The sequence below is a fragment of the Frankliniella occidentalis genome, unplaced genomic scaffold, assembly GCF_000697945.3.
Source record: "Frankliniella occidentalis isolate FOCC.00 unplaced genomic scaffold, Focc_3.1 Scaffold66, whole genome shotgun sequence".
Taxonomy (NCBI): Eukaryota; Metazoa; Arthropoda; class Insecta; order Thysanoptera; family Thripidae; genus Frankliniella; species Frankliniella occidentalis.
The window spans coordinates 469486-488879 of NW_026267196.1; the positions used below are offsets into that span (position 1 = coordinate 469486).

Here is a 19394-nt window from a genome sequence, read left to right on the forward strand (position 1 = left end):
GAGAGAGAGAGAGAGAGAGAGAGAGAGAGAGAGAGAGAGAGAGAGAGAGAGAGTCTATTGTGTGTGAGGAGAGGAGACGAAAGAACGGGCCTAAAATAGCGCGACCCAGCCGACTACCAACCAGAACGACAAAGCGGAGCCGAAATAAAACATTCTGTTCAAACTGCATTACAGGCAACGACTAGACCAGATAACCCTGACCTGCCCGGCGCTGTAAGTTTTTTTTTTTTTTTAACGAAAATATCGAATTTCAATTCTGCGAACTACGAAGAGCCAGGTTTGCAAGACCGAGACTATGGTCTTACTGTTACAAACCGAGCTGTTTTCTCATGCGATGAATGGATTAATACCGACTTTTTTACGTTACAAACTGCATTTCTCCAATAATAAATTGAAAAGGTAAGCATCTTTTGTAAGGAACTAAGAGTGAGAAAGGCAATTCAGGTTTGGAGGACATAACCGAGGACCTAACATCGTTTAACAGAACACTGAACTCACCTTTCACCGCACGAAGATCCGAGCTGGAGGTCGGCACCCTGGTCACCTGGTCACCGACGTCGCCTCTCAACTCGGTCGGGGTCTCGCTACGGTCGCTCACTGAGTACCTCACTTGAGTTCGCAACTCTCTCGGCCGGCCTCTCACCGGGGGTGGTGAGTTTGAAAACCGTAGACGGCCGTCTGTCCGGAACTGTCACTATAGTCACTGACTTCAGCACCAGCTATAAGCAGCACCTCGGAGCAGAGGTCATATGCCGGGGGACCCTCGGTTGCTCTGGAGCGGCCCTGGAGCGTTCCTGGAGCGGCCCTGGAGGAGCCCTGGAGGAGCCCTGGACACGGGCTGAGGCGCGCCTCATCAACATCCGTCACGCCGTCGCCGTCGCATTACTCCCACTTTCAGTGGGCCGGTGGGCGGCGCTGCTGGAGACACGTCCGCTGGAGCGGTCCTGCTGGAGCGGGCCTGCCGGAGCGGGCCTGCCGGAGCGGGCCTGAGGGCGGCGCGGGCGGCACGGCTGGAGCCTCGGCTGGAGCCACGCGGACTGGAGCGGCGGCGCGGCGCAGAGCTCTGCGCTTGCGGGCCTCTCTCACCCCCGCGGCCGCGGGGAGGGATCTGAAGTGAACGGGGCAGGGTACGTCGCGCAACTGGTGGGCCGGGGCTGCGCGGAGCTGCGCGAAGCAGCGCGGAGCTGGGCCACCTCGCCCGGGGAGGGGGAGGTAGAAGGGGGGGCTTGTGTTGCTGGCCGTGTTGATAATGTTGGATCGGGGTGGAATTGGACCGTTTAGTCGGCGGGACGTGAGAGAGCGGAGGGCGGGGCGATCGCGGGTGCCGAGGGCGGCGGCGCTCATTTGAAAGACGCACTTGGGAGTAATCGGGTTGGGGATCGCTCCCGCGGCCACGGCCTGAGCGAGGGCACAGGCCAGCGGGCCGAGCGGTGAGAGCGGTACAGCGCTAAGTCCCACAGCGGAGCGGGGGCCGACGATCTATTTTTATTGCAACTCCTTCGACTTTTTCGATTTCGACTTTCAAATGTTCCGCGACTCCGCCAAAAACTTGATACTTTTAAACTCGTATGAGTTGACCTTTTATGTTGCATACGCCGCAAGCTTTTTTTTTCTTTGTGCACTTCAAACCAAACTGTGAACCAGAAAGCTCACATGTTCATTGTTTTCACACCCAGTGGTATATCATCTGCTATACCATCTGCCGAAAACAAACTACCTGACAGAGTAAAGTGGGATCGCGGGGACTGGTGGGCGGTGCCCGGCGGTGCCTATGGTGACGTGACGACGCCCTGGACGGCGGGGCGGTTCCTGGTTTTCCACACGGGTCAGGCCCTGGGCCGCGGGGGCCTCGCCGAGTGCGCCTGGCTGCCCCCGCCTCGCCGCGCCGGGCCTCACCCCGGGGCCAGGCCGGGGCCCGGCGTGGACCGCGGGGATAAAATTGGAGGATTCGTCTGCGCGGAGGTGCTCAGTGTCCTGCTCCCCCCCCCCCCCAGCTGGGCGGAGTTGGGGGTGTGTGTGGCGCCCTCAGCCGTTCCAAAATCAGTCACCCTCCACACTGCCCCTCCCCCCCTCTCTCTCTCTCTCTCCCTCCCCCTTTCTCACCGAGGGGAGGCGAGGATGAGCGAGCAGCCAGCGCTCTGCTCCGGGACGGTCCCTGCCGATGCCCTGCGAGCCGGCCGTGCGGAGGGGCGGGACAGGTGTGGCACGCGGTGTGGCGACCCCGGCCCCGCCCCACCCCGCCCCCGTGCCCCCGTGCACCCTGTCCTCTCCCCGCTCTGCTCTGCTCCCCGCCAAGCTTAGCTGAGCCGGCGATTCGACGTGGCGCGATCTGTTTGAAGTTAGGCTGTCATTCGGAAAACGGCGAGGGGCACGCCCTCGAAGGGGAGGGCGAAATGTGAGCGGGTAGGAGAGAGGGAGTAGCAAGAATCGATACTCGTCAGATTTTTTTTTTAATCTGTAAAAACGGACACGTCCAATTGAAACAAAGGAAATGTTCGTAGGAATGAGCATCGCGAAAAATAATTGTAGCTGTCTCATGGTGAAAGTTTCGATTTCAAATTGTACAATATATTCTATGACAACGCGTATTGATTTTAGTTTCTTCGACCGAGCAGGAATGGGCTAAATTTGTGATAACTTACCGATCGAAAAATGGAAAAGTCGTTTAAAATTTGTAAATTACGAACGAAATATTGTAAAAAAAACACACATGAAAACAACTACATTTTCCCAGAGTGCAAAGCTGAGGGAGCTCCTTGGAGTGCAGGGAAAGTTGGCTTGTTTAGAAAGTACGTCCGTCACTCGGTGCTACGTAACTGCCAAGTTCAGACCATGCAAGCTCTCACAGCGCCTGGTAGGTAGGCAATATCTTGCTTGCTGTACATGCGTGTACTGCGGTTCGGCCTACCACGAGTCTCACAGGCGCCGAGCTCCCGTAATTTACCGAATGATTCTTGAGAAAAGCGGACGTACTTTCTGGACGATTCCTTAAGCGGTTTACGTCCCGTAACGTGTGCACAGGTACACAAACGGAACTATATTCTCGGGAACGTTTTGGTATGGGAAAAGCTGAGGGAGGGTGGGGGGTGGGGCCACTTGAGCAAGGGGGTACCATGAGATGAGCCACCACCTGTATCTGCCTCAGTAACTCCTACCTTCCAAATAAAAAAAAAGTTATGTGGAAGAGAATCACCGAGTGAACTTTTTCAGAAAGGCTTGCGCTGTTGTTGACAACGAATAAATGGTGGCGTACTGAATGTGGAAGCTTCTATTTTGAAGTAAATTGAGTGAAAGCAATGAGCAGCTTTGTGTGGCGTAGTTTTTGAATATGAGGGTGCGTTTTTTTTTTCAAGACTGTTTTACTTTGACAATTTTTACACATCTCCGGCTACATTTGAACTTCGCGGCTGTATCATCTTGAAAGTAACTACTAGCGCCACCTGTCGGCATACGTATGAAACCATCGGACGACGAACTATCTATCTACCTACACTTTCTGACGAAACTCGACCAAACACCGGAGGCTGTTTCTTACTTAATTTGGACTGACGTTTCTGTCGTCATAATTTTCTTTCTTTCGTCTCAGCCACAAGCAAAATGGTACTCGTTGGGCTAACAACTGAAAAAGAGTTTGAAGACTTCGTCAAGTGAGTTCAGTTCCTTGTACCCTCGAGATTTTTGGTGTGATAACCTTGCTTTTTTTGTGCCTTAAAGATTTATCAACAAAGTAAAGCACAATAATTACTTGTCATCCTACTATTTACATTTAAGTTTCACAGCCATGGAATTTTAGTGATTGTGGTTGTTGTGTAATTCCTTCGTGTTTGTTTGCATTTAAAATCTCAACCACTTCAGGAGCATGAGTTTTGATATTTGTTTGTGTGTACTACATGTTTCAGGCCCCTTAAGCTCTCCGTTGTGCATTTCTATGCCGAATGGGCACCACAGTGTGAGCAGATGAATGAGGCAATGGAGGAGCTCTCTAAGCTGTCTGAATTTAGAGTGAGTTTCTTTTTGTGGTTTACTGAAATAATAATTCATTGATGTCAACCTCATTGTCCAAAATATTTCCCAACAGGACGTTCAGTTTGCAAAAGTTTTAGCTGAGGAAGTACCTGATGTGTCAATGAGGCACAAGATAACGGCAGTACCGACCTTTATTTTAATTGTCCAAAAGAAGGAGGTTGACCGAGTGGATGGTGCTAACACTGCCAATCTTAAGAAAAAAATTGCACTGTGTGTAAGTAAATTGTGTAAAGGAAATTTAATGTAAATGTCAAGTATTGATTCTACTTGTATAATGATCTTGGTGATATTTTACACAGCTCCGAGATGTTCAGGAACCTTTGGTGTCAGTCCATGCACTTCCAGAAAATTCCAAAGCTGATCTTGAAACTCGATTGAAGAAGCTTATTAATGCTGCCCCTGTTATGCTTTTCATGAAAGGATCAAGTCTTGAGCCAAAATGCAAATTTAGTAGAGCAATTGTTGATATTTTAAACTCTTTTAATGCAAGTTATAACACATATGACATTTTGAATAGCGAGGAAATCAGACAGGGATTAAAAGAGTTCTCAAATTGGCCAACCTATCCTCAGGTATGTGCTTGATTTTACTCAAAACAAATGTGTGATATATTGAATCACCTCTTTCTAATGGTTTTCCTCTACAGCTTTACATCAATGGTGAGCTGATTGGTGGCTTGGACATTGTGAAAGAAATGCAACAGAATGGAGAACTGGAGTCTATGCTGCCCAAAAAGGTCTCCTTAGATGAAAGGTACATTTCCCTAAAAAAGAAACTAAGCTGTTTTGTTATTTTGTGAAGCAGTTTCATTAAATGCAACTTTGATTTTCAGACTGAAAGCACTTACTAATAAAGCTCCTGTCATGATCTTCATGAAAGGAAATCCCAGCCAACCAAAGTGTGGGTTCAGCAGGACACTTATGGAATTGATGAAAGGCACAGGGTAAGTCACCATCACATTGCATTATAGCTAATTAGCTAATTAATTATTACCAAGAGGTATATTCTGATTATCTGTGGTAACTTTATACAGCATCTCATTTGAGACGTTTGACATTTTGGAAGATGAAGAAGTGCGCCAAGGACTGAAGGAATATTCTAAGTGGCCAACTTATCCTCAGTTATATGTAAAGGGAGAACTGATTGGTGGATTAGATATCATCAAAGAATTGAAAGAATCTGGTGAGCTGATGGAGACATTGAAAGGTTGAGAAGTTGTAACTGTATGAATGTGAATTATGTAAGTTAATCATAAATGGTAAATTAAATTTCATGTTTATGATTATTATCCTGGCCAAAGTAAATTCATGAGAACATTTATAAAATTGGTTTAATGATTTCCTTCCCATGTTAAAATATGCATACAAAAACATTTCATTGATATACTGCGTATAAAATAGTTAAATCATGGATTGCTTTACAATGTAAGAACAAATCGAGCAGCAAGAGCTGCAATTGGTGCTCCTGTAGGTTCAGCAGGCAAGTCGCCAGCAGATCCAGCAATGTCAAGATGAGAATACTTCAGGGGAAGATCAGAACTCAGACCATGCTGAAAAATTAAAATACAATGTTAAAAAGGAATTTCTAAAAAAATGTTCCTAAAATACTGTATACATGTTACCTTTTCCAATCCTGAAGCCAATAGAAGGAATGCTCCTGGTGTCTGATGACCACGCTTAGTACGTGATGAGGGTGCATTGTTGCATTGCAACAAATCATCTCCCTCACTTTGGGCTGAAATTTTAATTTCATGATATGACAACTGCATGGCAAACTTAAAACAGCCTTTAAATAAAGCAAAAAATTAGAGAGAAAAATTACCTCTATGGAAAGCTAAATCCTCTCTTCTCATTGTACTAATCTCGAAGGGATCACCAACAACAGCACCAGCATCCTGAAGTTTCCGAGCATTCCCTTCATCTCGGGCTGGACCATTATCTTGAACAATCTAAACAAAGAGAATTTATGAGACCAAGCCAGTAATTCTAAAAAGTAACAAGGTCATGAAGGTAACCTACAGAATAACCTTCTCCAACAGCTAAGACAGCATGTCCAGTGAGTGTGGCAACAGTGAACAGTCGAGGGTTTGGATTTCCAGAGGCTAACTCCTTCATCTATAAACAATGTGAAAACAAATATGAAATTTTAAGAGGTAAACATGAGGATTAAAGGGGTACAAATAAAATTGTTGACAGTTACATCATGAATATACTCACCCTACACAAAGCATCTGCCATGGCCATCCGCCCTTCAGCGTCTGTATTTCCAACACGAATACGTGCCCCAGACCGTGCAGTCACAACTTCATCAGATACGTAGCAGTTTTCACCAACACTATTGCGCACCATACATAGTGCTGCCACAACTTTAACATGTTGAGGCTTTAATTCTTCCACAACCTGTGCACAAGGACAAAATATGGTGTAATATAAATAATAAATTAAGATAATTAATGAGTAAATATTGACTATGATGTACCTTCATGAAACCAGCAACTGCAGCAGCTCCACATTTGTCACGAGACATCCCTGCCATGACTCCACCCGCTTTGATGTCAGCACCACCAGTGTCATAAGTCACACCCTTGCCAACAAACATAAGGGTATCTTTAACATTCTTTCTATCCTGGGGCTCATATGTGAGGAAAATAATCCTGCCTTGATGACGCTCAATAACTGCAATTGAGTAATTTTGTTTTAGATTACAGTAGGTATTAATCTGAGGATGATTCAGTCTTCATTACTCCATGAGTTTTACCACTGGCAGCCCTGTTGACAGCAGCAAAAAGAGGATATTCCTTCTCAAAAAATTCTGTTCCTTTCAAGACCTCTACTTTTATCCCTGACCCATTACCAAATGCATTCAAAACATAATTTTCCACTTGCGGAGGAGCCATACGCTCTGGATCTCCACCTCCAATGTCGCGAGCCACAAACCTGAAAAATTATTACAGAAAATTAAAGCAAACTCATAAACCCCACAAACAGGAGTGTACATGAGTCAATTGGATCAGTACCTGCCAGCTTCAATAGCATTGGCCAAAGTCACAGCTGTGTTAGTGCGACTCTTGTCTTCCAGCCAGACGCCTAACTTGACAGGCTTGACCACTTTCTTAGGCGCATCCTCTCTCACCATAATAGGCTAAGAAAATAATGTAGTTTTTAAATAACACATAAGAGATGTAGGATTGGAGACACAGTAAAACTAGAAGGCATACCACATAAAGTGCTTCTAGAGCACCAAGGACTGTCACCAACTCCACTTGTTTGAATTTATCATAAGAGGGAACAATTAGGAGAGGACACTTCACACCTGCTTTCAAAGCTCTATAAAATCAAAAAATATTACAGATTCAATGGAATACAAGTATGGAAACAAAATGAATAAGGCGCTTGCTTAAACTTACCTGCAAATACCTTTCTTGGCTGCATCTGCAAAACTTCGGACATCATCATAGTCAGGACAAATGGGTCCAGTTGGAGCATAGATGAACCGTTTTGAGGGAAGATTTACTCCAAACACTCCCCCTACTGATGCCAGGGACTCGTCAATCTAGAATCAAAGAATAGCAGAATATTTTATTTTTTTAATCTACAAAAGTACTAAAAACATAGGAGGCACAATCCAATATTATTGTTTAAAAAAGATTTAAAAAAGAAACCTTTGATGCTTCTGCCAAAATACTTCCAAATGGAGCTGGCTGTTGTCCTGGCGGCAAGTGAGACACAAGTACAACTCCATCATATTCAGTGGATTGCAGATTTTCCTCTGCTTTGGCCACAGAAGGTTTACTGAAAAACAAAAACATTCTCATGAAGAACCATACAAGATGCAAATTTTAAGTCACATTTTTTTTTCTGAAGAGACAATAACTAATATCCAAAATATTAAAATTGGTTCATTACAAAAAAAATATTAAAAATCTAAGAAAAAAAGAGCTTTAGAGCTGAGAATTTTATATATCCCATCCACAAATTTTGGTGCAAAAAGTCCTCAAAGTAGCTACGAATCTTTGCAAAGTTGACTGGCCGAGTTGCAACGGCCGAGATTTAAGCCGCAGATAAGACAAGATAAGCCGGCCGAAGACAATGAAACAAGATAATGACATCGCTTGCCAAGGAAAGTTGTCAATATGTGGAAGAATACAGAGAAAAAGTTAAATTCATACAAATTATTCAGTTCAGGCTCCGAAGTGAACGAAGCTATTTTCAAAATTCGCGCCTGGTAGGAGGTAAACAACAGACGCTCTAACCTCAATGTGACACTGAAACGCCCACTAGACAAGGTGATGACGACTGCTAAAATAAAGTTGATATGGTTAGCACTTGGTGCCAAATAAATCTATCCATGCAGTAACCAAAAAATTTGAAGAGGATCACGCCCTGATCGAACACAAACCATTACCCCTTACAGACGAACAAAGGCTGACCGGCGGGGCAGGGAATGCACAGAATGACAGGAATGACACAGTGACAGCTTACGAACCTGACAGTGAATAACATACGACGAATCGCCGATTGAAACCCCCCTCGTGCACAACGCACGGAGAAGGAGAAAATACCAAGCGCCAACATTTGTGACTGCCCCCCGCCCGAGCTATTCAGTCCAGGTCAAAGTTGTATCCGTAAGTAAATACTCACTACAAGTTCTGCGCCATATTTCACTTGACGCGGACGCCTGATGCGTCCAAGTCCAAAGGTCTGGCCGCTGCTCGGTCTAACTTCAGTCTGCTGCCTCCAGCGTTAGACTGTCAGAGGATCAAGCAACAGCTGTGACTGGCAAACTTGCCGGTTGGGCTTTGGCCAGTTAAGTAGGGATTTAAGTCACGAGAGGGGAGTTAAGCCGCCATGTTTGACACGTATCGTCTCTTGTTTTCATCACAAGTGTTCGGTAATACCAACCTTCACACAAAAGCCGCAGAAGCTTTGCGCGGGGATTTTCAACCTGTTCCGCGAGGGCGACGTGACCGTTTCGCGACCACGGCTCCCAAGGTCCGATCTGTTGGGGATCTATGTTTGTTCTCACGCACATATCGTTAACAATAATCGTCAGAAACCCCCCTTAAAAAGGTAAATTTGAGCATAAATTTTAATTGATAAGGGAAGAAAGGACGAGGAAATGAGGGTGAAACTGGTGGAGGGCTTTGAAGACGCGTCTTCCTCACGACAACATTATGGACATGCATCTTTCGTAGAAAGCAATAAAGCTAGTTGGCATCAGTCGATTTTTTTCCTGGTCACCACACCACCGCAGCGGCAGAAAGACGGGAATGTTGGACCTCAGTGCCAGCTCGAAAACAACACACCGCTCTCTCTCTCTCGTTGCCGTGAGCGGCCGCGCTGGGCTGAGTCATCCTGCCCGGTCTATTTCAGGACCCGCGCCCCGCGCCCGGCCCCAACTGCGCTAGCGCTGCGCCCCACGCGTGCAAGAGGGGCGCTCTGGGCCGGGGGGTGGACCGGGGCCGGGGCACATCGGCGGCCTCGAGCTGTGGCGGGCCGTTATGCAACATGTCCAGTGCGTCCGAGGACAAGACTTGACTCGAGGGCGGAGGTGGATCTCGCGCATGATGCGAGGAGGCAAAGCACCTTTGCCTTTGAGTCGGGTGCCAGAGCCGTCAGCAATCATCAAGTGGGACACTGTTGCGAGAGCATGTAGCACATGTGATGCTGAAAAAAAAACTCAAGAGGAGATTTACAGGCAGAGGACGTGTACGTTCAGGGGGGTTCAGTCCCTTACCCGTCGCTCGGTGACGTTTCCTGTGGAGAAATTGAACGATATCGCGTTGGGATGTCGAAACGACGCACTAGGACAGAGACGACGACTATGAATTCGTTTCGACATCTTTTCGATGTCGTTTTAAATTACATTTCTGTCTGTGTTCTCCGTTCGTCTCTACCCAATTCGATTATTCGACTACTGGGCGTGCTGGGGCCGAGGGCCAGGGCGGGAGGTCCCTCACCCTACCCTTCACGGCGTCGGGGTTGACGATCCGAGGATTACTTTTACCAACCAAATCATGTCCTGTTAGGTGCTGTCGACAGTCACACGACTGGGCCAGATGCCCAGGAGGCAGCAGCAGAGAACCCCTCGAGGGGTCCGCAGGCGGATCCGCCCGTCCTTCCCCCCAGAGAGTCCTCCGCGCCTCCTCCTCGAGCAAGGAGACGCCGCCGGTGCGGCCAGTGGCGAGCGGACCAGCCCTCCGCCTTTGGAACATTGTCAAGAGTTGTGGCAGGTAAAGACCATGGTGTTGGCAGACACTGCGACGCCTGCCGCCGACGCCGTGACGAAGCCGCTGGTCGAGTGACGGCGGTGTAGGCTCGGCTGCCGGCCATGTCAAACAAAGCCGGCACATCAAGTCGAACAAGCCGCGACCCCTGCAGGATGATTCCACACCGCAAAGTGTTCAGTGGTGGCCTTTCTTTCTCTTCCCTACCTGGCAGGGCCCCATGAGTGCGACAAGGACGAATGCCCCAAAAACCGATGTGCGGGGTCACCCCGCTAACGCCTCACGGGTGGCGGTTGCCGCACAGAGGTCGCGGTCGCTGAGGGGGGTCATTCCACGTTCGAGGGAAGTCCGGAATACAGGGGTCGCCCTGTCGTCGCCGACGACATATTTACCGCGAGTATCGCGTGTACAGCACTCGTTATATTTTGGCAGCTGCCCCGTGGCGTACCGCCGACAAACAATCGAGGCTTCTCTCATTTTAGATTAAGTCCGCGCTGCCTTTACGCAAGGTGAGCGCGAGGCTTCTATTCACTATTCTTGCTCCCTAAGGCCGCCGCCGCGCATAGAGGTTGTGGGGGGTCATCGCAGCTCCGGTTGAAGACGATTTTCTTTACTCTGGGCTTCTACAATAATGCGGTCACCAACGCGAGGGCCTACGCAGACAAAGTGTAATTTCATCCATGATTTGCGGAAACCTTGCCGACGCGTTTGGTGCCAGCTTCGGCAGTTTAACAGTCGTCGGGCTTCCGCACGCACCTAACCGTCGTTGTTATCGCCGGGGTCACTAGCTCTAGGGATTCCCTGAAGCTCTTCATGACGTGGACTTCGCGCACCCCCCTCCTCCTCGCCTCCGCTTCCCGTTTGAATCGTTGGCGCCTCTGCGCGCGTGCAGAGGTTGGCAGCGCGGGCTCGTGCGGGCCGCCGGTGGCGCGCCCTGTGGGCACGCGGCTCAAGCTCGCGGCCTGTCCTTTCCCGTCCCCGCCCTGCCCCCGACCCGCTCCCCTGGCTTCTGCTGTTCGCCTTCAACATTCCCGTGGCTGTGAGTGCAAGTGCTCGCGGCTACGGCGACGGCTCCGCGGCGGAGAGGCCAAGGCGGCTCACGGCTCCGCTTCGCGCTCGGGTCCGGGTCCCAGTGACGGTTCGGCTGCTCGCTATGTGACCCCCAGTGACGCCTCGCAGCCTGTCCGCGACGAGTGCGAGTTGTGTGTGGCCGAGTGTCACAGCCAGTGTTCGCGCCCCGCGGAGCGAGCAAGCCCCAAGAGCAAGAGGGGGAGTGAGCGAGCGAGCCGCGGAGCACCGCGGAGCGAGCCAGCGCCCCCCAGGATGCCCGCGTGAAGCCTCCGCACTTCGGATACAATCAGCTGATCGCCGAGGGACACGCTGACACGCCACCCTGCAGGTCGGTCTTGCACAACGTTCGGCCCGAGGCGACATAACCTCTCGGCAAGCCCCTCGGGCTCGCGTGAGCAGCCCCGCGGGCTACCCCGTGTGTATCGACCAGCCGAACCTGGTCATGGTACTCGGTGTGAGGTTAGGATCCCTCGCTGAGCTGGGCGAGCGAGCTGCGCTGGGCTCGGCTGAGCGCGGCTGTACGAGCCGAGCCGAGCCGCCAGCCGTCAGCCAGCCAGCCGCACGACACGGCCGGGCCGAGCCGAGCCGAGCCGCACAGTGTCGTCCGCCCGCCGCCCCGGCCGGGCGAGGAGGCTGACTTGGTCCATGTCATCAGCAGCCGCCCCCGTCTGACACCGGACTTAATTGCACTACTTTACGCCGTGTGTCACAAGCTCGGCTCCTGTCAATTTGCTCCGTGGTGCGCGATGCGGTCGGATCTCAAACCGGAGCCGTGCGAATATTGTGATGAAGCACCTTAAGACCATAGTCATGGCAACACCTTAAAGCTGCGGTTGACAACGTTATTCTATTTGAACCTGTGTACTCCTATACCCTCACATGCTTCTGCAAAATTGAACAGATATCCTATGGACTCATTCTGCATAATTTTTGGAGCGTGCTGAAATAAAATACACTAATTCTGAGACTGTTGACACTGAAATCGGCATGAACTAAGAGAGTTGGTCATGTATCTATGGGAATAAAGAGTGAAATGGTCCCATAGAAATCCTCGTATTTGCATTCTGACCGGAGCCTGGTCGGGCGGCGTGCAGGCAGGAGGAGGCGAGCACGCCCAGCTCGAGGGGAAGGAGGGAGGGAGAGAGGGGGATCCAGCATCCAGCCTTGAAATAAAAAAAAACATGTCGGGTAAAGCAAGCCGGCATAAGTGGCGCGAAATTTTCCGTTGCTTCTTTCTTCCCGGTCGACCCTCTCCGAGTCCGAGCCGAGTATGATGTATGTTTCGTTCCGTCAGGAAGCTTCTGCACGAGCAAGGCTGCGAAGGGCTTCCACTCTTCGACAGAGTTGTGCACAAGCCCACGAGGAGCCCGGCGGGCTGTGTTGGGCGCCACCGCCCCCGCGGCGGCCGCAGGCAGGGAATGCCTGGGAGGAATATTCTGCTAACGGGGGAGTCGGAGAGCCCCCCCCCCTCCCCCCCACTGAAGCTCTTTTGAACCACAAGCTTTCAAATAAAATTCCAGCCCCAAAAATTGTTGGAAAAGTGGAAAAGTGTCGGCGAGTAGTTTAGACCTTAACGCCCCTTAATGGGTTGCCTGGGCGTGGCTCCGCGCTCTATGGGCGTGGGCGGGGCAGGTCGGAGCGTCGGGGGACCACGCCCCCCCCCCCTCCCTCCTCCCTCCGCGGAGACCCCCGGAGCTCGCCGTCGAGCGATCTGGGGAGCGCTAAGCGCGAATCTGCCGAGATAGGCTCGCACCGAGCCGAGTCGCACGGCACAACCTCACCTGCTGAGCCAAGCTCGGTGCGACAACAGGGGAGCTTTTTTCTTTTTTGCCGGTCCGACCGTAGGTGTGGTTGCGTGGGCGGGGAACTGGCAGTCCCGTCAGCCATATCCCCGCCACGCCGAGCCACGCCGCACGTCTCAGCGGAAGCCCAACAGGGCCGTGCAGCTCTCTGCCGCCTGACAACAGTTCGATATGCCCTCTCCTCCCCTCTAGCCCCGTGTGGTCGACTGTGCTATACTGCTTTGTTACCCAGTCGTGGGGCGAGAAACATACCTTAAAATCTGACGCATGTAATCTTCTTAGGAAAATTATATATGTATCTGCGACAGAAGGATTTCATTAAGTCTTCTAGTTTTTTTCGCAGGCTAACTCTGTTTGTTCGTATTTTTATACCTGTTAAGTTTCTTAAATGTTAATGGCATTGGATTGCATTCAGTAACGGTTTGTTTCAAAAAGCGGTCTGAGCGAACGAGAAAAGAAGAGTACAAAGCGAGGGTAGAACGTAAAGGTTTCTCATTGGCCGAACGAGAGCTTCGCGCCTCAAGGCCGGATGTAGGGATAAAGGCTCGACCCATCAGAAACCTTTATGTTCTTCCCGCTGTTCTTCCTCGTTTTGTATCTAAAGTGCACCATTCTCTATTTTACAACTTTATTACTACAACCTGCGAGGCTGCCCAGCTTGTCTCTCAATGACACTTCTCAGCGAATCGTTCCGAATTTATCAGTTGGTCGACCTCGTCCGGCCGTGTCACTTTATTTACTTCTTTCACTGTGTCCAGACGTCCTCCACCCGGAAGTGGAGAGAGAGACGCTCACGCCAGCAGGGTGGGTGGGGCAGTGAGGCGAACGGGCGCGAGTTCGAGTCCCGCTCGGGTCCTGATTGCGTGTTATTGTGCCGTGTCGACTCATACACGCCTTTCCCTCAGCTGTGCCCCCCTTCCCCCCCTCCTCCCCTGCTCGCTTCTGTCAGTCGCCTCCAAATCGATAAGCGCGAGCGTGGCGTGCGACTCGACACCCAAAGCTGCCGGCCGGCCGGCCGAGTATAGAAAAGTGTTGCAGAACTGGGACCACTGGGGACTCGACTCGACGGCGCGCTCGACACTGTTTGACCCGGGCCTAGCCTATCGCGCAGCTCGCGTAGCTCGCGCAGCCAGCCTGGGCCCGCCGGCTGCATTTGCACAAACTGTTTCGGTTGTTATTTATTCTTTCGACGTTGACGACGACTGCATGGCGACACCTCCGCGTTGCCGAGCAATCTGCCTCGGGCATCAGACGGCGCGGCGGGCGCGGGGGATGACGTCGTGGGGCGATAGCGCGGCGCAGCGGGGCGGGGCGGGGCGTGGACCCCCACATGCAGTGACGGTTCGCTCGGGGACCTGCCCGCGCCGCGGCCGCGCTGAAGCAGCACTGCTCACTCAACGGAGACGACTTGGTTTATCTCGCCGCCGTCCGTAAAGCGTCAACTGAACACACCTGGCTGCCGCGACCTACTCGCCTCTCTGACCTTTGGAGATAAGGCGGCCGCGAGCACGTTGTCGCCCCGCCTCGCCCCGCCCCGGCCGCGGCGTCACGTGTCTCGGTGCCGGCCAGCGACTAACCGCTCGCCCGCCCCTCCGCCAAGGCGAATGAATGAACGCCCGCATGCCGCCGTGCTCTGCTCCGCTCGCGACGCGCCGCCCCGCCGCTCCTCCGCGACCCTCCATCATAGCGGCGGCGGCAGCAGCAAGTCTCGGCAAATCTCATTCCTCGACTCTCGATTTCCGTCTATTCAACGAGTGCCGCCGCCGTTGCGTCAGCGGCGAGGGGCGTGGCGCGGCGTGGCGTGGCCGGGGGGGCTCGGCTCGACGAGCAGGCCGTCAGCGCGGCGGCCTTGGGCGTGTGGACGTATTTTCCAGAATTTTCCTGCTGCTCGTCCCGTTTGAACCCCCCCCCGCCCCTCCCGTTTTAAGGGCCGAACGGCAAACCCTCCTAAGGGTCTCTGCCAGGTGCGGGGTGGCGCAGTCCACGACAAGGACCATAGCCCTTCTCGGGGCCCAACCCACCGCGGGGACCAGCCAGCCAGGGCGACGGGGAGGGGCAGCACCGGCAACACGACGGGGCGCGCGCGCGCCAATCGAACTGAAATAGAAAACGGGCGAAAAAAGTGAAAGCGTCGGCCGTCGCGTCCACTCCTCGTCAAGTCCCGTCCTCCCTCATATCCCGCTCCCGCGAATAAACACTAGTTGCGACACATGGCGCGGACGCTCTGCGTGCGTAAGAAAAACAGCTGGCTCTCATATGTGCTTCTCTCCTCAGCCACGGCCGGGCACTGGCGGGCGGGGCGGGGTGAAGATAAGAGAGTACTACGCGCCGCCACGGGCCCGATCGTGATGGCGAGTCATAGCCACGACCGGGTCGCGGCCGGTTGCGGGGGGGACAGGTGATGAGCGAGCACACCCCTGTCGGCCCCGCCCCACCGCCCCCCTCGGGCCCGTGTCTTGTGTGCCCGCGCGGCCGCCGAGGAGGCCTAGATAGCGGAACCGTGGCTCTGGGCTGCAGCAGCGCCGCCTTGGCCCAGGTCCGGTCCGGTGCCCCGGGCGCCATGGTCCAAAGTGCGCTCGCTGCTGCTGGCGGAGCTGTGTCTGCGCAGCCTGGCGCCGCCGGCCCGCCTGCTTGCGCCTTTGGCCTTCCCCGAGCACCGCCGCGGGCGCGCGGACACAGAAAACCACTCCAATTAAAATGGCGCTCCTCCGCCCTCGCCTCCTTCTCTTCCCCTCAGTTTGAAGGGGCCGGCGGCGATTCCGAGAAATGTGGGTCGCTCCGCGGGGAGGGTCCCATCCATCATTGTCTGTCGTTATTCGGACGAGCAAGGGAGTCGGTCGCTACCGAGCGTCCATGCCGAGGAGGAGGAGATGCGCTGCGCGGTCGCTCGGCCGCACTCTCCTTGCTCCGCGCGAGGGTGAAGAGGACGAGGTGGAGGCGGGTGGTGACGGTGGAGGAGGGGGGTGATGGTGGAGGCGAGGCGGTGCGCCGCCGACGGCCCGGGAGGAGGAGGAGAGTGTGTTATCATTGGCAACACACATTTCTGGAGGGCTTATCGCCGGGCGGCGGGCGGGCCGAGGCTGGCCGGGGTGCAGCGCAGTCTGAGTGCGGCGGGGCGGGGCGCGGCGGGTGTGTCGCGGTCTACTGGCCCAGCGCCCGCGCGCTTCGCACATGACATGGGATTGAGTGAGTGACGCAATGCGATGCCGTCAGCGGCCGGGCCGGCCGCGCCGAGTGTCCGCGCTACGCCGGGTTGGGCCCGGTCGGGCCGGGCCGGGCCCTGCGGGCGGGGTTGTGCCTGTGCTTCCCCCCCGCGTCCGGGAGGACCGCGTCCAGGGGATCCATAATGGAGGCGGCCACGCCCCGAGGCCACGCCTCGCGATGGGGTATCGGCCGGCCCGGCCAAGGTGATGGCGATCGCGAAAGCGACGGCACGTGAGGAGGAAGTTTTCCGCGCTCGCGCGCCGCTTCGCACGGGAAACGTGGTGGTGGTGGTAGAGTGACGAAACCGATATGGACTGAATAACTTGATGTAGTGTCGAGATTCTCACATTCAGAGACGTCTGCGTTAGATAAAACGGCAGACCGTTGACAAATCGCGTCAACCCTTCTCTAGGACAACCTTTCCCGCTTTAAAGAAGGGCGCGGGCTTATTCGATCGATCTATATGGTGCCTGTCGCCATGTCTGTGCCACTAGAAGGTGTTGTGCGGAGTTGAGACTTTCTTGGAGGGCTCTGGATGTATCTTTGGAATCACTTCTGAACACCAAAACGATTGGCGCAAGTGGGTGCTTTTTAAGTGCGGGCCCATACAAAACAGAAATTATTTCAAAAGTGCATTGTCCCGCTTCGGCAGTCCTGCTTTTGTATCTTTCTGCTTTTTCTTTCTTTTTCTTTTTTTTTTTGTCGATGGGTCCGGTCCGGCGCTGTTGAGCTGATCAGGGGCCTCCTCGGCGAGTGGTCGGTAACGAGGACTCGATTTATATGCAGATGCCCTCCGTATGCGTACAGTAGCGCGAGTAGCACCCGGGCGGCCTGTCCCCCGTCACCATGTTTACGGCCCCGCCAGAGAGGCTCTGGTGGTGGCGGCGGAGACGGCGGCGCGGAAGGGGCGCGCCCGCGGCCACACGCCCGCCTGCCGTCCTCCTCACCTCTGCCGCCCTCCTCCTCGCCCTCCTCCTCGCCCTCCTCATCCCCGCCCTCCTCCTCACCCCCGCACCCCCTCCCTCCACCCCCCACCTGCGACCCTCACCTGCGCCCCCACCTGCGCGGGGAGCCATATACCCGTCGGAAATGGGCGCCCGCCCATCTCCCTTCTGTAGCGTGACACCCACCTGGGGCTCCCGTGTGTCCCGCCCGATGCGCATTGCAGTTGAGCTAGGCCCGGCCCTGGGCACTCCCTCGTCTTGCGAATCTCTCTCTCCCCCTTCTGGTCTCTCTGCCCTTCTCGCTCTCGCTCTCTCCCGAGCGCCCGCGAGCGCTAGCCGCGCGGCGGGGCGCGGGGCAGGGCCGTGGCGGCCGGGAGCCCCTGCAATGCCGAGGTAGGCCGCCCGCACGCCCTGCGTGCATTCGGGCTGCGTGCAGCCGGCCACCTGGCGCTCGGCTCGGCCCCGGCTCGGCCCCGGCCCGGCTGCACGCTGCACGAGGGCGTGGCCAGGTGCATGAGAGCTGGGTGCGCCGCTGGCCCTGCCGCCTCTCATGCGGTGCCCATGGCATTGTGCGAGGTCGTGGTGGGCGTCGAACAGGTGTCGGTTCACGACAACGTGCATCTGCACACGTGCAGCCGGGCGAGGAGAGGCACTGCCAGGAGAGGCGTCTATAAGAGCATTTAACAAGGAAACGCGGGACTCCCGAACTTTGTCTTGGACGACCAAATCATATCCACCTAGGTCATTGTTGTTCATAATGTTCATACTCCAATCAACAGGAAAAAATAGATTGTTTTTTCAGAAATAAATCGAATCGTTACGACAATATCGTATTCCTTCAACGTCGTCGTACCGCTAACTTGAAGTCGATGATGTTAAGATGGTGCGGAGATGAATTTGTTCCCTCCTTGCTACCTGTTTTTATCGATTTTTTCTTTTTTTCTTGTGTGTGTTTCTGTCGACGCCATCCCTCGCGCTTGTTATTCTGCTCTTCGTGATTCGGGGCGTCGCCTCGCTCGAGTGCCTCGGCCGTCCTCCTGGGCCCTGCCACACGGCCACCACACCATGGCCCTGCCATTGGGCCGGCCGGCCGTTCTGGTTGCATTTTAGTGAGTCATGCGGAGTTGTTAGGTCGCCTCGCCGCCACGCCTCTCCCGCCCCGCCGCCTGCGTCCTCGCGTGCCTGGTGGCCATACGCCACCCCGCGCACCCCGCGCACCCCGCGCACCCCGTGCACCAGGAGCAATAGAAATACCCCTGTAACGGTGGCGGGTGTGCGCGGTCCGCCCCGCCAGCCTCATGAAACGAACGGCTTCGGTAGCTAATTTCGTGTACAACACACACCTTTTCTTTTTTTTCTTTTCTCCCGGGTTCGCCCTTTTATTCCTTGCATGAAAGGAACGGATTAGTTTTGCTGTATTCATTCCCACCACCATGAGCTCGTTAATTTTTAGTTGTTTTTCCTTCTTCTTTTTTTGCGGCACGTTTGTGCGAAAATATGGGTGCCGCAGACTCGCGGCTGTATTTAATCCTCGGGGATGATCCCCTTCCACCCCTCGCTAATTCCAGGCGCCGCACGGGGGTCGCGCGCGGCTCAAATGAGCTCTCCCTTCCTTCCCTCCCCCATGGGGATTATTATAATTACGCGCGGACCCCCTGCCCCCCTGCCCCCCACCTCTCGCTCTCGCCTTTCACTGGAAACGCGCGTCACCCGCGGCGCGGGGTCGTGCGCGGGACAACGCCGCCGATACGCCGCGGGTCGATCCAGAGAGGGCACCGAGAAATTATTGCTCTCCGGGAAAACCAAGCACCACCCCACTGCGTACGGACGCGGCGCCGGCCCGCGCGCGCGCCGCAGCAGCTCTGTGGCTGCGCCCTGCGCCATATCTCTGTATCCTTTTTGTGCTGTCGTTTGAATTTATGGTGCGAAAAGTTTTGGGGGGGTCGGGCAGCGGGTCGGCGTGTTGCTCGGCAGCGCGGTGGCCGCCCCGTGCCGTCCGGCGGGGCGCGCCCGAGCCTTGCCCTTCATACTTTATGCAGAGCCCTCCCTGCTTTCCCCCGCGACTTGCTTCTCAAACAAACAACCCCCCGCGTTCCTTGGACCACATACGATGGACGGAAC

The 19394-nt window shown here is 54.0% G+C and overlaps 3 protein-coding genes across 7 annotated transcripts in view; 2 read left to right on the forward strand and 1 right to left on the reverse strand.

The window, feature by feature from the left end:
• Positions 1-3459: 3459 nt before the first annotated feature.
• On the forward strand, positions 3460-5351 carry LOC113210894 (glutaredoxin-3). The gene is made up of 7 exons (XM_026429087.2): positions 3460-3647; positions 3900-4002; positions 4079-4240; positions 4326-4598; positions 4673-4779; positions 4859-4969; positions 5060-5351. Exons 1-7 carry the CDS (start codon positions 3598-3600, stop codon positions 5235-5237), a joined length of 984 nt encoding a protein of 327 aa, XP_026284872.1. The 5' UTR covers positions 3460-3597; the 3' UTR covers positions 5238-5351.
• On the reverse strand, positions 5339-8865 carry LOC113210881 (putative aminopeptidase W07G4.4). 2 transcript variants are annotated; one of them, XM_026429075.2, is made up of 12 exons: positions 8667-8865; positions 7688-7817; positions 7433-7578; positions 7244-7352; positions 7043-7167; positions 6784-6962; positions 6505-6701; positions 6243-6425; positions 6045-6140; positions 5848-5974; positions 5648-5760; positions 5339-5575 (listed from the first exon to the last, which is right to left on the reverse strand). In XM_026429075.2, the coding sequence occupies exons 1-12, from the start codon at positions 8681-8683 to the stop codon at positions 5444-5446; spliced, it is 1554 nt and encodes a 517-aa protein (XP_026284860.1). In that variant the 5' UTR covers positions 8684-8865; the 3' UTR covers positions 5339-5443. The 2 variants fall into 2 exon arrangements, with proteins under 2 accessions (XP_026284860.1, XP_026284851.1); XM_026429066.2 differs by lacking the exon at positions 8667-8865 and adding an exon at positions 8512-8543.
• Positions 8866-11232: 2367 nt separating this feature from the next.
• The window catches only part of LOC113216539 (uncharacterized), an 89374-nt gene continuing 81212 nt past the window's right edge, over positions 11233-19394 (forward strand). For 3 of the 4 annotated variants that reach the window (XM_052268253.1, XM_052268252.1, XM_052268254.1), the window contains exon 1: positions 11235-11651. The gene's annotated coding sequence lies outside the window, so the exon portion shown is untranslated. Of the gene's footprint in view, positions 11652-19394 lie in introns of all 4 variants that reach the window. The other variant, XM_052268251.1, reaches the window with a different exon arrangement.

Bases quoted from the DNA above. Each gene is read 5' to 3' on its own strand.
- LOC113210881 (XM_026429075.2), bottom strand. The intron at 7,168-7,243 runs GTATGCCTTCTA...TTATTTTCTTAG, and splicing joins CTCTAGAAGCACTTTATGTG to CCTATTATGGTGAGAGAGGA. The intron at 5,975-6,044 runs GTAGGTTACCTT...CTCTTTGTTTAG, and splicing joins CTGTTGGAGAAGGTTATTCT to ATTGTTCAAGATAATGGTCC.
- LOC113210894 (XM_026429087.2), top strand. From the start codon at position 3,598: ATGGTACTCGTTGGGCTAACAACTGAAAAAGAGTTTGAAGACTTCGTC. The intron at 4,241-4,325 runs GTAAGTAAATTG...TATTTTACACAG, and splicing joins AGAAAAAAATTGCACTGTGT to CTCCGAGATGTTCAGGAACC. The intron at 4,970-5,059 runs GTAAGTCACCAT...AACTTTATACAG, and splicing joins GAATTGATGAAAGGCACAGG to CATCTCATTTGAGACGTTTG.